Source organism: Pagrus major, chromosome 21 (genome assembly GCF_040436345.1).
Source record: "Pagrus major chromosome 21, Pma_NU_1.0".
In the NCBI taxonomy this organism is placed as follows: domain Eukaryota; kingdom Metazoa; phylum Chordata; class Actinopteri; order Spariformes; family Sparidae; genus Pagrus; species Pagrus major.
In genome coordinates this window covers 26,111,538-26,128,015 of record NC_133235.1, presented here as the reverse complement: position 1 = coordinate 26,128,015, position 16,478 = coordinate 26,111,538, and the positions used below count along the sequence as shown (strand labels likewise).

The 16,478-nt window shown below is 41.5% G+C and overlaps 1 protein-coding gene across 1 annotated transcript in view; it reads left to right on the top strand.

The window, feature by feature from the left end:
* The first annotated feature begins 1,309 nt into the window (after nt 1-1,309).
* Nucleotides 1,310-16,478, top strand: part of LOC141016201 (protein unc-13 homolog A-like) — a 35,356-nt gene continuing 20,187 nt past the window's right edge. Inside the window, exons 1-9 of the mRNA XM_073490438.1 lie at nt 1,310-1,694; nt 7,629-7,658; nt 7,857-7,956; nt 10,063-10,180; nt 10,334-10,457; nt 11,072-11,142; nt 11,912-11,966; nt 12,415-12,444; nt 14,359-14,572. Coding sequence (XP_073346539.1) covers nt 1,673-1,694; nt 7,629-7,658; nt 7,857-7,956; nt 10,063-10,180; nt 10,334-10,457; nt 11,072-11,142; nt 11,912-11,966; nt 12,415-12,444; nt 14,359-14,572 — 764 coding nt within the window. The 5' untranslated portion in view covers nt 1,310-1,672. The remainder of the gene's footprint in view (nt 1,695-7,628; nt 7,659-7,856; nt 7,957-10,062; nt 10,181-10,333; nt 10,458-11,071; nt 11,143-11,911; nt 11,967-12,414; nt 12,445-14,358; nt 14,573-16,478) is intronic.

Sequence of the window (16,478 nt, the reverse complement as noted above, 5' to 3'; positions counted from 1 at the left end):
AATTTTATTTGACTTTGATTGCATATCGCATATCGCATATCGCTATCGATAGCACACGCATGCACCCATATCCCAGTATCCCTAACTAATTTTGAGTAGTATAAGAAGATTACATAACATAAAATAAGATTAAACTTTATTGATTTCTCACTGGGGAAATTCACTTGTTCACTTGTTTTTACTTTAAAATATCAGCTTTAAAATCATGTTGATGGTACAGTGTCTTAAAACAGAGTGAATGGTGTCTCTGTCTCAGCCAGTCCGCGTTATCGACACCCGGTGGTGGCGCGTAAATAAGGAAGGAATTTGTGATGCGGTCTATTCAAGGACGTTTTATTACTGGACACAGTGTTGGAGGCAGAGCCCTGTTAATTCCTATAAAAACTGCTCAGTGGTGTTTTGAAGCCAAAAAAGCTTGACTTCCCGGCTGTGAAAATACCTGGATCGCCGACTAACTTCCTGTATAGCGTCCGGCTAACTTGAATGGGGATAAAATAATTTAATCGTGCAAATGTTATAGGACCGAATGGCTCAAATTATGTTGTCATTTCACAACACATTGTTGTTTTTCTCTTCTGTTACAACCGTTTCCGGCGCATTCGTGTTGCGAAACGTGACGTCAGTGACGTTCGACGTAACGCCTCAGACAAAAATCAGACTGGCTGCCTTTCCTGCGGGAAGTGGGAATGGGCTCAATATGCGATTTTTAGCAGGACCCGCGTTTAAAAAACCCACGTAGACCCACTAATTTTGGTGGAAAAGCCGCAAAATTGATACACACCTGGGATTTGTATGTAGGACAGCGGTGTTGCCAGATTGCACAAAATGCCAATTTCTACATAATGTTGCTTTAACAGTAAACTTAATTTTTCCAGAATGACACCAGTGCACTGAAACAGGAAACTTACTAACCCTGTATTACTTTCTGTATTATAATCTCTTTATATATATTGCATTTTGGCGCATATAGGCTGCAGATAAAGCTGAGATCTTCCATCCTTTCAAACATCATGAAGCAAACACACGATATCATCATCATAAAGTGCTGTGTATGTTTTTAAAACAATATATATATATATATATTAAATGTTGTTTATAGAGCAGGTGCATGATTATAAAAGAAACACAGGAAACTAATGTCTTGATAATAATGAATGAATCATAACAGGGCAGTATTGTGTCCCCCCCCTCTCTCTCCCCCCCCTCTCTGCCTGCTACTCATCAACCGTGACGTCAGGGCGGCGCGGTGTGGCGCGGGGGAACTGTCCTCGCGCGGAGGGTGCTGCTGCTGAAACAAGATGGCTGTGCGCGCAGGAGGAGCAGCGGCGGCGGAGGAGGAGAGCTGAGCAGCAATGCAGAGGAGGAAGAAGAGAGGGGGGCAGCGAGGAATCCACTCCTGTGTTGCGTGTGTCTTGTCCTGTCAGAAGAGCGACAGCCCCGCAGAGAGACACACACACACACACACACACACACACACACGACGACGACGACGCGCTTCTGAGATGATGCCACCTTGTTTCCGGTACCATTTCGGCTAACGGTTCGGCGGTTAGAGTGTTTTCTTTTCTTTTCTTTTTTTTGTGTGTAACCAAGACACAACCGGACCGACCCAACAAAATCACGGAGCACTCAGCAGAGGACAGCCGGGGACGCTCGCACGCCGCTATCAGAGATGTCCCTGCTGTGTGTGGGAGGTAAGAGAGGACGTTAAAGGGGCATTTTTTAAAACCCCCTCTGTGTTTTTTGACGTTAATGAAGTAGCACTCCGGCTGACAGGAGCCTGCGGGCTGTCAGCCTCCCGTAGAAAAGTGTGTGTAGCCCGGCGGAGGGTTTGTGCTGAGCAGTCATTAAATCACACAGCAGCTCCACACACAGTGGGGGGATGCCGCTGTGAGACTTTTTTTTTTGGACATGTTTGTTAAAATTGTGCTGTTTCGACCTCACATTTGCATGAATGAGTTGCCTGACAGCTGAGAGCGTTGTTGTCGTGACTGTGTAACATCCATGAGGCTGAATGAGTTTCTATTAATGTCTACACGGAGGAGGATGTTTCCTCCCCTGGCGGGTACTGTTGCGGTTTCTCTCTCTCTCTCTCTGTGTGTGTGTGTCATCCACTCCGTTCATTCATGCGTGGGCAGTCAGAGGAGGACGAGGAAAAGCCCCTGCCTGCCGCTGCTGCCGCTGCCGCACCGCTCTGCCGCTGCCGCACCGCTCCGCCGCCTCCGCGCTGCCGCTCTGCTGTAGTCGTGAGGGAATACTCGCAGTCGAGAGGTGCTCGTCACTCCTCAAACGTTTTCCCTGAAGCGATGCGTCACCTCCTCCTACCAGATTTCCTGAAAGCACCTGATGCTGCTGACACTGTTGCCTCTCAGGGCGATGAATAAGCATCTGCTGCTGCGATTGCTCATAAAGTAACACCGGCTTCCAGCATCGCATCCAGGAACGCAGTATATATCTATAATGATAATAATCAGGGGGAATGCAGCCCGAGCTAAGATAGGGAGGACCCCCTTGTGGTCTTGCATCGGACAGATGGGGTGGGGGTTGAATCAGCATGATTGCATAAGCAGCTTTCTCAGGATTGTGATTGTGTTGTGTTAACTCGAACTGGAAGGAAACAGGAATCACAATTATCAAGGTTTTGCTGTGGAGTTTGTCCTCACATGACCTGATTTTAAGCAGAGGAGGACCTAAAGTATGCTTATAATCTCACCATTGAACCTGTCATTCAGGAATCTGAGCTGCAGCTAATGATGGTTGTAACTTGTCAGTTTTTTTTCCTCCATAAATTCATCAATTGTTGGTCTGTAAGATGTCAAAAAATGATGTAAAACATCCCAATTAGAGCTGCACAGTATTGTTCCAGCATGGACATCACAATGTGCGCATGTGCAATAGTCTCGTCGCAGAGTTTGCGATGTCAAGTAGGCTTTCATAGTTCTCATTTTCCATGACTAATCTACTAGAGAAGTCTTTCTAACGTTACATAATTCAGGCCAATTTAAGGGCTCTTGGGAGTTTGTTGCTTGCATGCACAGCGAACCATATTTATTCTTGATCAATTTATCAAACAAAGCAGAGCTGACATTGGTTGTTTGATGAAAATGCACTCACTACACAATCACCCCAGTCATTCTTGAGTGATTAATCTCTATTCAAACACAGCTATTCAAGTTATGTAAAGGAAAACTCCTGCAGAAAATGTATATATTGCAATAACAGTTCTTTTCAATATCATGCATCCCTAATTGGTTGATTAGTCGATCCAAACGAAATTGATTGGCAACTACTTCGATAATTGATTTGTTATTTTTTAAGCACCAGTGCCAGCTTTTCGGACTGTTGATCGGACATAACAACACATTTGAAGATGCCACCTTGTTTTAGGATAATGTGATGGTCGTTTTTTAATTTCCTGACAAGCAGAAAATAATCGTCAGATCATTCAATAATGATAATAATCATTAGTTGCAGCCCTCACAATGAATTAGATGAACCTCCAGAATATTTTTCATGTTTGCTTAATTATAAGCTGTACTGAAAAGATTGTCGTTTGTCGTAGATGGAATGATGGCAACTTCAGTTACAAAACGAAAGTAACAGAGGCTTCAAAGTCACCTTTTATACGTCACGCCCATTATGGATGCCAGCCCACCTCATCCCGTCCCACCAGGTCCACCCACTGACTGTCCTGCACTGAGTCAGTCCCGGGTGTCGTTAAGACCCCGAGCTTTATTCATTCATAAACACTGGCTGCGGCTGTCAGTGTCGTAGACTACGAGACTTGGCAGAGGGCCCTCTTTCTGTTCCTGTTACATCATTCATGCTTACCTGACTGGAGCTATTTCTGGCCTCGACAGCACTTCAAGCCTCTTGAATAGGCAGCATTTCTTTGGAGCATCTGCCTACAAAGCAGAATTCAGACACGGATACAGATTAACTCTGAAAAACTTGGCTTCTTTCTCCTGCAGATATTTCACATGTACTTTCAAGTCCAGTTTTCTCCCTGCTGATTTGGACACTAAAATCTGAGAGTGTAATGTCTCTGTCAGCAGTTGGGAGGAATCCTGCAGATCTGCATGTATATATAAATGATCCTTCAGAAAAAGGCACTGCTGTCTATCTGAATCATGTCAGCCATCGTTTTGTCACTGGATGGCTGAACTCAGCTCACCCGCTCCCTATTTTACATTCCCTGACAGTTCAAGTTGAAGGGTTTGCTTGATTCCCTGTCGACTCTCTGTTTTCTTGGCAATCGGCTTAGCTCCCATAACTCAGAGTCTGCTGTGTCAGAGGTACTTCCTGAATGAAGTATCTGCTCAAGAAAGGGCTTGCACAAAATTTACTGTTGGGCCTCACAGATTATGCAGCGCATCCTCTGATTAAAGAATAAAAAACCCAAGCACCCTTTTGATTTGTTATGTCCTTTAAGTTGTTTAATCAGATGTTGATAGATAGTTATGTCTTTGACCTCGTTTTCTGAATCTAGGCTACTCACCCATAACCTACATTTCAGCCAATTGATTTAATATTATAGCCCTCCTCCGCCGGCTTATTGTTTATGAGTTATAGGTACTTACATGTACAGTATTTGTATGTGTATGTTTGTATGTGTGTGTCGGGGCTCGTCCTGTCTGCCTAGATACATGCAGTTGTGACAAAATACTGTTTGTGGGGCTTGTGGACATTTCTCATCATAAGTCACCCTGTCAGAGAGATTTATGACTGTGTGCTATTATTAAGCTTCAGCTTTCCACTGTCGAAAATCCAATTCCTTTTTTATTGATCCTCCTCATGAACTGATATATTTCCAGTGCGGTTTTAGTGTTGGCACTAAAACACAGCAAGAGGTAGGCTCTGATGGTGTCCACCTAAACAATGTAAAGGACTGTTGAGGACATAGTTTGTTTTTGTTGTCTTCTCTGCATTGACGTGTTTCATTTTCTTTTATCATTTACAGAAAACTGGATTGGAATTTTTACCTTAAGATGCAAACTCACAGATATACAGTTATCTGTATATATCAGTTATCTAAAGTTGGGTGAAATTTCGTATTCCACAAAACATTTCTGGAGCTTTAAAAAATGTTGCAGCGTTCTCCTAAACAAATGAAGAAGGTAGTGACTGCAACTACAAATAGACATCAGCATGACAGTGAATAGTTAATAGTTATTTTTGGGTGAAACTATCCTTTAATATCAGTTGACACATAATGACAGACCTTAAACTTGATATAAACTTTAAATATTATTTTTTAATAACACTTATGATTGAAATCAATGCTGTAGATAAGCAAATGTCCTGTACATGGTATAAAAATCGTCAATTTTCATACCACGTTATACCTTGAAAATTATATATCGCTGCAACCCGAGTGGGGCTGCGACCAACAATCATTTTTATTATTGATTAATCTGCTGATTATAAAATGTCAAAACAATGACAAAGAAAAGCAGCGAATCCCTCCATTTAACATTTAATCGATTATCAAAATAGTTAATTTTCTATCGATCGACTAATTGGATAATGGACTAAGTGTTGGAGCTCTGGTATGTTGCACTTGACATTAGGTTTGCTGAGGTATGAATGGAAGCAGAGATTAATATTTATTATCATTGCTGCAGGCGTATGTGAGTTAGTCACTGCAGTTGAGTGAGAGTGTGTGCTGATGTAACAGCGTGGCACTTAAGCTGCAGATTTAGCTTGAGTGTGTGTGTGTGTGTGTGTGTGTTGCATAAAAGAAATATGAAGTAAAAGCAGTGAGAAATGGAAACAAAAAAGTGCCTTGCTGACTCAGGGCAATTTCCCATCAACTTTTCATTTTGGGGCGGTTACTATGGCGACCAGTTCTGGTGTGGATGGTGATATTTTGAGATAAGCCATGAATTGTCGCGTTTCTCAAGCGGGCGATAAAGGTGCCGGTTTCGGCTATGTAGCGCGTTGAGCTTGCGTTTGCATTTTATTAATATAAACCTGAGTGTATAGTGATGTGCGCTCACCTGCAGTGTGAGTGTGGGGAGCTTCTGATGCATGTGTGTGTTGGGTGGAGAGCAGCATTAAATATGTATGTGTGAGTTACGTCAAAGCTGCTGAAAAGGTGCTGCAGAGAGAGAGCTGAGGCTTTAACTGTACGCTGAAAAATCCTCCGACACAAATGTTTGATAGAGGTGGGAACTTTCACTTTGAATGCTGTTACAATAAAGACCTTCCTGGAGTTAACAGACATAATTAGGCTCCTGCATGTAGATGTGTTTAATCTTCAAATTCAGAAAAATGAAATGGTTTCATGTAGGGCTGAAACTAACCATTATGTTCTTCAGTGAATAATCTGCTGAATATTTTCACTAGGGATGTGCAATATATACTGATAAATTATCGTCCGAATACTGTGAAATATATATTATTGGTTATTTATTGGTACTGCTGGAATTCAAGCTGATAAACAGAGCTCATCATGATACAGTAGGTGGCTGCTTGCACCTCGAAAGTTGGTTTGTGATGCACCAATAGATGATGATGAAATAAAGAGGAGAAGAAGAAGAAGCTGGGTAGAGCCACTATAGATCTACGGTTGCAAATTTCAACACATTCACAAGAGAGGAAGGAAAAACTTTTTGAGTTCTGACACAACAAATCTTATTACAGCTATGAAGCTAAGTCATTCATGGCTCACCACATCTAAGCCTTTCTTGCCCAAAGGTTTGCATAAACTATGAGTTATGAACTTCTTCACAAAAATGGGAAATTATCAGTCAGACCATGAGAAGCAGGTAACTATCAGTTATCTGTATCTGCTGAAAAAAAAATCTTGTCATACATCCCTAATTTTCATGATTAATGAATAAATCATGTAGGCTACAATAAATCAAAACAAAATTGACTGTTTGACTGTTTTCTTGAGCAATGCTGAAAATGATTAATTGTTTAAAGAGCAATACAGGATTTTCTGGAACACATTACATACATTAACACAAATTTCTGGCAATGATCCCTCAAATATGATTATCAAAAACTTGAGACAAAGATAGGAATGTAATGGAGGCAGTTTAACAATGAATTTTATTGTCCAAAATCACATCAGTGCACTGAAACTTCACTGGAAATCCAATACATCTACTACTTTTAAATAAAAATCATATATATATATGTGCTTTGGCCATCTGTTTAACCTTTCCTATGTGGTTCTTCTTTTACTGTACTTTCTGTTTCTAAATCCCACGCTGATGAAGAGCAGCGGGAAAGCAGCCCATGTTTTTCGAGAGCTGTTTTTTGCCACCACACCCGGCGCCAACATGTCTCGACCTTATGGCAAAAAAGGCTGAGCACGGTCCAAATCTGCATAGTTGCATTTTCAGTTTCAGTATATGCTCTGCCAGGTAGTGATGATAGGAAAATAAGTCTCAAATGTGTGAGAATTCTTGATCTACAAAGTGTTTTTACAGTAATTTCCACAAATTCATATTGTGTGTGTTTTATCTAAATTCACAGACTGCGTTTTAATTGATCATGAGCATCCCTTTTCTGCCTGTTCACTGTGTAAAAGCCAGAAATGAGGATGCAGGAGCGTTCAGAAGTGGAAACAGATGGTGTTTCTGTGTGTGACTTTGTCCCTCTCTGTGTTTCTACAGTGAAGAAAGCCAAGCTGGATGGACCCCAAGGTAAGACCTGGGATCCTGGAAATAGAAAGATCACACAGGAGGGAGGGACTCGCTGTTATGTGACATAGATGTTGAGGCTGACTGCGGACACATTACATGCCGCAGCCATGGATGGAGAGAATATAACATCTTTATCTTAATTATATTCTAATGCTGAGGTGTTTCATCTCTTTCCTCATCTCTTTCTCTCCTCAACAGAGAAGTTCAACACTTATGTGACTCTGAAGGTACAAAATGTGAAGAGTACAACCATTGCTGTCAGGGGCAACCTGCCCAGCTGGGAGCAAGACTTCATGTTGTGAGTCCTTCATCATCTTCAGACAAAACTCTCCTCTCTTCTCCTTCTGTACCTCTCTCGCTGTCTCCTCTGCTTTCATCCTCTTCATCTACTCTCCACTTCAGCTGCTTGAGTGCTTTTTTTTTTTCATCACTCGCTTTCTATCAGCCTCTTTTTTCACTCCTCCATCCCAAGTGCCCTTTATCCCTGTATTGTTTCGCATAGCTCTTCCTCTACGCATCCGCACATCCGCCTCCAACAACTGCCTCATCCTCTTTTTCATCTGCTCTCCCTCGACACCTCTGCCCCCTCTCATCCTCCTTCTCAACCTTGGCTCCCTCCCAGCCCCTCTCTCCTCTCCTCTGTCACTTCTTCTCAACGCAGCTCCTTGATCTTCATCTACTCAGCCCCTCCTCCTCCTCCTCCTCCGCCTCCTCCTCTCCCTATTTCTACCTTACTTTCCCCCACATATTCACTCTCCTCCTCCTATCTCTGCTCTAGGCGTCATTAGTAACATTTCCCACTCAATTAGTTTGTTTGAGCTTGTACTTCAGTAAATATTGGCACTATAACATTATACAACACAGAGTATTCGACTCGCAGGGAGATCCGGTGTGGCAGCATATGGGCGATGAATGGCGAGAGTCATTTCGCTTGTGGGATGCAGCAGGGCAGGCTGAGTGCGGAGTCCTGATGTTCGGAGGCGTTGAGCATTGTGCTGGGGTTGCATCAGTGAAGCTGTGTTATGTAATGTTTGGGCTGCAGAGAGAGCCTCCTCATCCCCTCCTTCAAACTAGCGTTAAACGACCGTGCCCCCTCAGTCACAGCCATGAATCAAACAGGCACGTTTCTTAAAAGGAGTCACCACTGAGACGGGAAATCCAGTCCCCCCTATTTCTTAATTAAAGTTCCCACTTTCTCCCTCCAGGCATGCGATACAATCACCTCCTCCACTGCCTTCATCATCTCCTCCCTCCCTTTATTCATCCATCCATCCCTCGCTCTCTCTCTCTCTTTCTTTTTTTTTCTTTCTGTCCTGCTTCCTGCTGTCTTGTAAATGTTTTATGCTAGATCCTCACAGGCTTTCTCCCACAGAGACGTGTCTTATATTTGTCACGGTGAAGCCCACAAGTAATTACCGTGCATCTTATGTGTGTTTGAGTCTTTAAACAGTGGCGGAAGAAGCACTCAGACCCTTAACTTAATACAGTCAAACTCCGACCTAAAGGGACAGTTGGCCCAAAATTGAGTGTTCAGTCATTATCTACTCGTCTTCATGCTGATGGAAGTTGGATGAAGTTTTGTCAACCACAAAACAGCAAAACGGCGCTGCAGCAATTATCTCAACTACAACAACAACTAAAATAGTCAAATCAGTTTGGGACCTCAGGGCTTCTGGACATGCTGTATTTTAAAACAAGTCCCAGTCCACTTCGGCTGTTAAGAAAAACTCTGCTACGCTATTTTGCTGTGAAGCTACAGAAATGTTTTGTAGACTATAAAACTTCACCTGATTTTCCAGTCCATGACTTTATGTGACTGGTTCCCACTTAAATAGATCATCAGGTAAGGGATGTAGAATCACAGTTACTTCATACATGTGTATTAAATTAGAAGGATGGATTTCAGCTACATTAAAGTTTATTTATGTAACCGTATTTATACATTTATGTTTATTATGTTTAATGTGACTTAGAGAAATAGCTTCATATTTCTATTAGAACAGGTAGTGGTGTGCTTTCAATGAGCCTGAGTAAATACATGGGTCTGAAATAAAGTTTCATGTAACTGAAATCCAGCCAACTTTTGCATATCCGTTCATGCATGAAATAAATGTGAATTAACACTCCTTACCTGGAACAGGAATTCATTATATCCGGCAATAATTCATACATTAAATCATCATGAGTCATTTGTTAGTTTAGAGAATAATAAGAAAAAATAAATAAGAAGTACAGTATTTCTTTATGAAAAGTCATTGAGTAGAAGTATAAAATAGTGAATTATATTAGTTGAGTGAATTTACTTGGTTACTTTGCACAACTGTGTTTAAATGTATTTCATTAATAAGTTAGTTTAGTTCTCCTGATTTTGAACGTCCCTGTCTCTGTTTCTCTTTCCATCCAGCGAGATTAACCGCCTGGACCTGGGTCTGACAGTAGAGGTGTGGAACAAAGGGTTAATCTGGGACACAATGGTGGGCACTGTGTGGATTCCCCTCCGTAGCATCCGACAGTCAAATGAGGTTTGCCAATAACCGCCGCCACCACCACTTGAGAAATACTGTTGAACACTCTGTACTCAGATATACTTAAGGGACTCGCTCACTCAGGGTTTGACTTGTTTTCGTACAGCGTGTTGTTTGTGTGTCAGCTGCTGAATGTCTTTCTGTACGCAGGAGGGTCCAGGGGAGTGGCTCACACTGGACTCTCAGGTCATCATGACGGATAACGAGATCTGTGGCACCAAAGATCCCACTCTCCACCTGGTGCTGCTCGACACTCGCTTCGAACTGCCTCTCGGTGAGAAATCAATAACCGTGACGTCAAAATAAGAAACTGTCAATGGGTGAGAGGAGATGAGAATATGAAACTATTGGAAATTATCAACGCTCGAGGGAAGGAGGAGATGACTTATATAAATGACGTCTGTGTCACAGGAAACAGTGATATATGAAGACCAATAATCCCTCTGACTAATTGATTAACCTGACCTATTTCTCCCTGATATGTGTTCAAGGCTGCCCGTACGTTTATGTGTCAGGGAGAGTGTTTGTGTCCTTTCCATCTCAGTGATCAAGCTTCCTCTTAGCATTGATTAGGTGTCATTTTCATACTGTTTCTCCTCCCTCCAGTCAATATTGTACACCTGACTCCTTAGTTTGTGGACCTGACCTATTTATAGCTGTAGGGCTCTATGTGAAAAGGCCAATGTTCAATGTCACTGTGCTCTGCAGTTCTACACATGAAGCTCAAACAATCACATCTGGGTCAAATAAAATTTGCAACTGGGTTATTTTAGCTTACATCGTGGTCTCACAAAAAGTTTTGTGGATAACTATTTCAACGGTCTATGACGCTGGACCTCCATTGGGGTTGTTGTTGTCACCTGATTTTGTCTGGCTTGTTGTTTTCAGATATCCCTGAGGATGAGGCACGATACTGGGCCAAAAAACTGGAGCAGCTCAACGCCATGAGGGACCAAGATGTAAGCTGTCACCCCGTTTGATTTAATAGCCCAGCTAGGGATGCACCGATTGGGAAAGTCTGTGCAGATACAGATGTTAAAAATAACAATTTGGCTAAAAGCTGATGCTATGTTTTTTTTAATGTTAAGTGAATTAACATCCAATTATTTTAATCGTAACTATTTTACATAACTGTATTTGCATTTTATATTAAATTATTCTAATTTTCTATTAAATTATCTACCATACTTGCTACATGTTTTTACCAGCCACTTGTAGGACAGCCTTTTCTTTGTCAGTATATCTCATTGTTGTTGTTTTCTTTTCTCCATTTCTTAGATTTGTTTGGACTCAGTATCATTGTTAAAAAGGGTCACCCCTCAATGATTTCACGAGTATAAATAAATGTTGGTAGATTGATGACAGTCTCTTTCAAAGAGCACAAATTCTATCATATAAATCTATGAAACAAGCTTCAATGTAACAATCTTTAACATAAAAAGCATATATAGCATGGATGTCATGAGCCAGTAGCTCATGAATGTGCCACTGCAAAATCGATGCAACACAGCAGATTAACATCGACCACTGCTATCAGTGAATGTCATCTCATTCCTCAATAGGCCAGCAGCCATCAACAAGGTGAATACTGGCCAATACCAATGTTCAGCCAATAAATCGTTGCATCCCTTACCCCACAGATCCTCATGTGATCAACTGTGGGAAAAACTATATTGCAGATAATTCATAAATCCAGCAATTGAAAGTTTTTCCTGTGTCTGACTCCAGTATTCCTACCAGGAGGAGCAGGAGCGCCCTCTCCGTGTACCAGGGACACAGTGCTGTAAGTGACCAATCACTGTTTGTACAAACCAGTCATTTGTTTGTGTTGAACAAGAGAATAATGTGCTTAGCTGTTGGGATGTAATTAGATTGCTTTAGCTCAGCGTGTGCATTATGTGTGTAACCACACATGGGTTGGTGTGTGTTAGAGGGGAAGAAAGGCCCGGATGGCTGCACTGTAAAGGATCGATAGTGGTGTCAGATGTCTGGAGGCGAGCTCCTCCAGGATGCTGCTGCGCTTCGACTATTGGCCCAGTCTGGTGATTCTGCTGAGGCAGCTGTCTGCTGCAGGTGGAAAGACTTGGAGGCTCAGCACTCCCTCTGCTCTCTCTTTCCATTCAGCAGCTCCATCTGGAAACTTTGAAGTGTTAATGCTGTGAAATCATGTTTATGTTTAGACACCAATATAATTTATAATCAATACTGATACCCTCCTGTTTGTATTGCAGGTAACTGGAGTCTATGGGGAGAACAACAAAGTAAGTATACATACTGTACATACAGTGCAGTCTATAAGTATCTGGAGAGTCTCAAATTTTGTTTTTATTGTTTTGGTTCTGGTTCTGCAGTTCATCACATTTGAACAGAACCAGGAAGGTAGAGGGTAAAATTCTGACTTTCAGATTACATTTGAGGGTGTTTGCATACATAGTGACAGTGTAGGACTTGTATATAGGCAGCTGAATGTACATGAAATGAGCTATGAGTCCCACTGTTCACCTTCAAACACCCTTTAAGCTGAATGTCAGGAATTTAAAGGGCCAGTAAGTTATTTCTGCCACAGAGGTCTCTCTAACAAAACAAAACAGAAGGTGTAAGTAGTGGGATCATGGGATATTGTGTTTATTGTTAAACAAGCTCACTGATGAGGTAATATTTTAAAAAAATGTTCTCGTTACGTTTAGTCCCATTTGTTGACTTCCTTCCTCTCTGACTCACTTCTGGTAGTTATAGCGACAAGCAACCAAATGAAAACCACCATTACCTTCAATAATAATACAGATTTTTCTGGATTTGAACATTGTTGGAAATTTTTAGGATAATTTAAGTACACAACTTGACACATGTATGTATGTAAATACAAACTTCCGTTTTTACAGGACACAACAAAATAAGAACAAAATACAAAGGCAAACTTGTGCATTGGGGTCCTTTACACAGATAGATTTGGTTGCATTTGCCAAGGTTTACCCCTCTCTGTGATTTTTGCCACCAACCACCTAACAATGAAGTTCAATTAAATCTCATTTGTGGTGCTCACAGCATTAAAAAAATGACATTTAAAAAATGAAACGGCGACATCGCTCTCCAGAAAGCAATGTACTTGTTACTCGAGATAATGAACAGACCTCATTGACAACAACTTAATTTGTTGCAGTAATTTAGGTGAACAAGACCCTTAAACATCAATCATGGTCATGGTTAAATCCAATGCGCTGCAGTACAGAGCTGCAATAATGAAAAACATGTCCCTGTGCAATTACTTGTGGACTGGACTGTCAATATTACACATTGATATTTATATATACAGTACATACGTTAGATATATGCAAAGAAAACTGTGTCTCTTTCGTGCCTATTGCTTTCTTTCTTGCTGTGATTAGCAGATGGTCTTATATGGGCGTCTATCAGACTCGCTGCAGCGATTCATCCCATCTCTCTTCACTCAGAGCAAAAAGAAAAGAGCAGGGGGGTAATGATAGATGGCGAGCCGATGAAGTGAGCGAGAGAGAGAGAGGAAGGGAGACACGTGAGGACACGGTTGAAGTGAGAAACAAAGTTCGATGCCTTTAATTAGTGTTTACACGCCCAGACAGATGAAGATGGTGGTGTAAGTGGCGCAGCGGCCGCCTACGTCAGAGCGCCGGAGTCGATGATGGATAGTGATGAATGATTAATAGATACCAGTTTCGCTTTTGACTGATTCAGCACCGTTAAAGTCTCTCATCACTTCCCTGCAGGATGTTAATCTCTGATCTATGCACGCCACAGAAAAATAAAGCGTCTCTTTAACGAGCACGAATGGATTTATGTTCGGTTACGATGATGAGAAGGAGAAGGAGGCCGCTGAGGTTCATCATGTGCTTCATGTATGGATGCACTCCGAATGACCTGGGTCTGAGTCTGATAGGGGTTCAGTAGTGGAAGGCTGTCATCTCCTCTATATTATCTGTAATTAACATTGCGCTAAAAGATTCGTTCAGCACTGATTAGAGCTCCTTATCTCTGAGCCACATGGCAAGTTGTAGATTTGGATCATCACTTTCATGCTATTTTTGCTTTCTCTTGCTTTTATTTTATAAAAATCAAGAACTTCTTCTTCTCTTGTGTTACTGTTCTCAATCAGGACACCATCAAAAGGACAAATTCAATTTTTTTCTTTCCATGTGTAGATGAAGACCCAGACAGCGCTGTGGACGACAGGGACAGCGACTATCGCAGTGAAACCAGTAATAGCATCCCCCCTCCCTACTACAGCACGTCCCAGCCAAACGCCTCTGTCCACCAGTATCCCATCAGCCACCAGCACCGCAGCTCCAGAAGCTTCTCTTACCCACGCTCTGGCAACAGCCACGACCTCGACTACCAACATCAGAGGACTGTCAGGTGTGTGCCTGCTCCAGTGTAATTAGAAAGTAATGATTGTTGTCATTATTGATCCATTTTTTTATTCGCTCCCCATTGAATTTGTGAAATATGCCCTCAGAGTTTCCCCGTGCACAAGGTGATTTCAAATCACTTTTGTATCCAACCAGCAGTCCAACTTTCATTCAGTTCATGATGACTTATCACAGAGTAACACAGCAAATTCTCACATTTGAGCTGGAAGCAATGAATGTTTGGCATTTTTGTTTAATAAACGACTTAAAGTGAACAAAACATATAAAAGAAGAAATAACACAATGTTCCTTTTACAAATGAAAACTTAAAATAATTAACAATTAAATTCACTACAGCTAAATTCAAAACAGTCAGAGGTTTTGCCACTTATATTTACCTACTAATGATGATGTTAGTTAACTTTTAGCATTCAGCAGTTTGCCATAATTGCTACCTGTGGCCACAAAGGGTGCTGTTAAGCTTTTAACTTAACTCTACATCGCCATTGCATGACTTTGACATTTCCCCCACTGAGCTTCTTACTACACTGTGCTCTACACATTTTACTATAAATTGATCAGTGTAGAAGTTTGAAAGTTAAAGTTAGAATAGTTTGCAACTAGAGTCTGCCTGTAAAGACGGACTAGTGTTTAGCGGGTCTCTGTATTCGACATGATGATGTTTAATGTCCCTAACAAAGTCTATAGTCTCTGTAGTCTCATTTAGCCACTTGTTAACAACCACCTTTTTAAAGACACGTAAATGCTTTAATATCCACGTGAGGGGTGTTTACTGACTCGTATCTTAAGCTTGTGTGAAACCACAGACCTTATTTCAGACATCTAACTGAAACCCCATTCAAAAAACCCCATTGACTTCGAGATGATGAAACCAGAAGTGCAAAACTGTAACTTTTTTGGGGGGTGTAGGACTCTCTCAGCACTCTTTGTATGCCACGGTAGTAAAACCACAGTTGTTATTCATAGTATTAACAATGGCCTGAACTATGAAGTGTCCCAGTAAGCCATGACAGTGTGACAGTGAACCAGCCTACACAATACCAAGACCCTTCAGCCATCATTAGTTTCATTAGTCACGTGTGCATTTGCTTCTGACATGTCAAAACATCTTCAGTGAAAAACGTGAATGAAGTCCTGTTTGTCTTTCAGAATTGTTTACAATGCTGCTTCATTTCTCTGTTTTTATTGACATATTTCTCACTGACCGGGAATGAAACCATGCATCTCTTACATCTTGCTTTATGAATTATTCAACTGGCAATCTAATGGTCAATACTGCACATAAGATTAGCTGCTGGTGTGAGTGTATTGGACAGGGCGACCTCTCTTCACCCCCGCCCATTCTTCTTCATCTCCTCCTTCTCAGCTCTCTACACTCCCTCTCTCCCTGCACTCCACCACTCCCTTCCTGTCTTCACTATCTCCCTCTCTCCCTCATTCATCCTGCTTCCCTCTCTGTGCCTCTATTCTGGTTTTAATAGCCCCATTCATCACAGAGTATAAATACTTTTTCCCTGTTTGTTGCATTTCTGAATGCTTGTTCTTTTCCCTTTGTCAGCTTTCTGGAGGCCTCTCACCTTTCTGTTCAGCTCTATTTCTTGCTGCTTGTCTGGTACTCTTGTATTTCATCGATTAGCCATCAGCATTATTCCTGGCCACCCTGAGACATGTAGAAAAGGTTTTAAGTGGGGCTGCTCGAAAGAGTACAGAGCGTACAGGCCATAAAGTGCTCTAATATGATGCTATGTAAGCATTTTTGTGATTATGCTTCATAAAGGGAGGGTGAACCATTCATTATACACATGTATATGTATACATGCAATAATAACCTGACTGAGAGTGTCTCTATGTTTATTATAAAACTGTATCCTTGTTAAATACTTTAACAATCA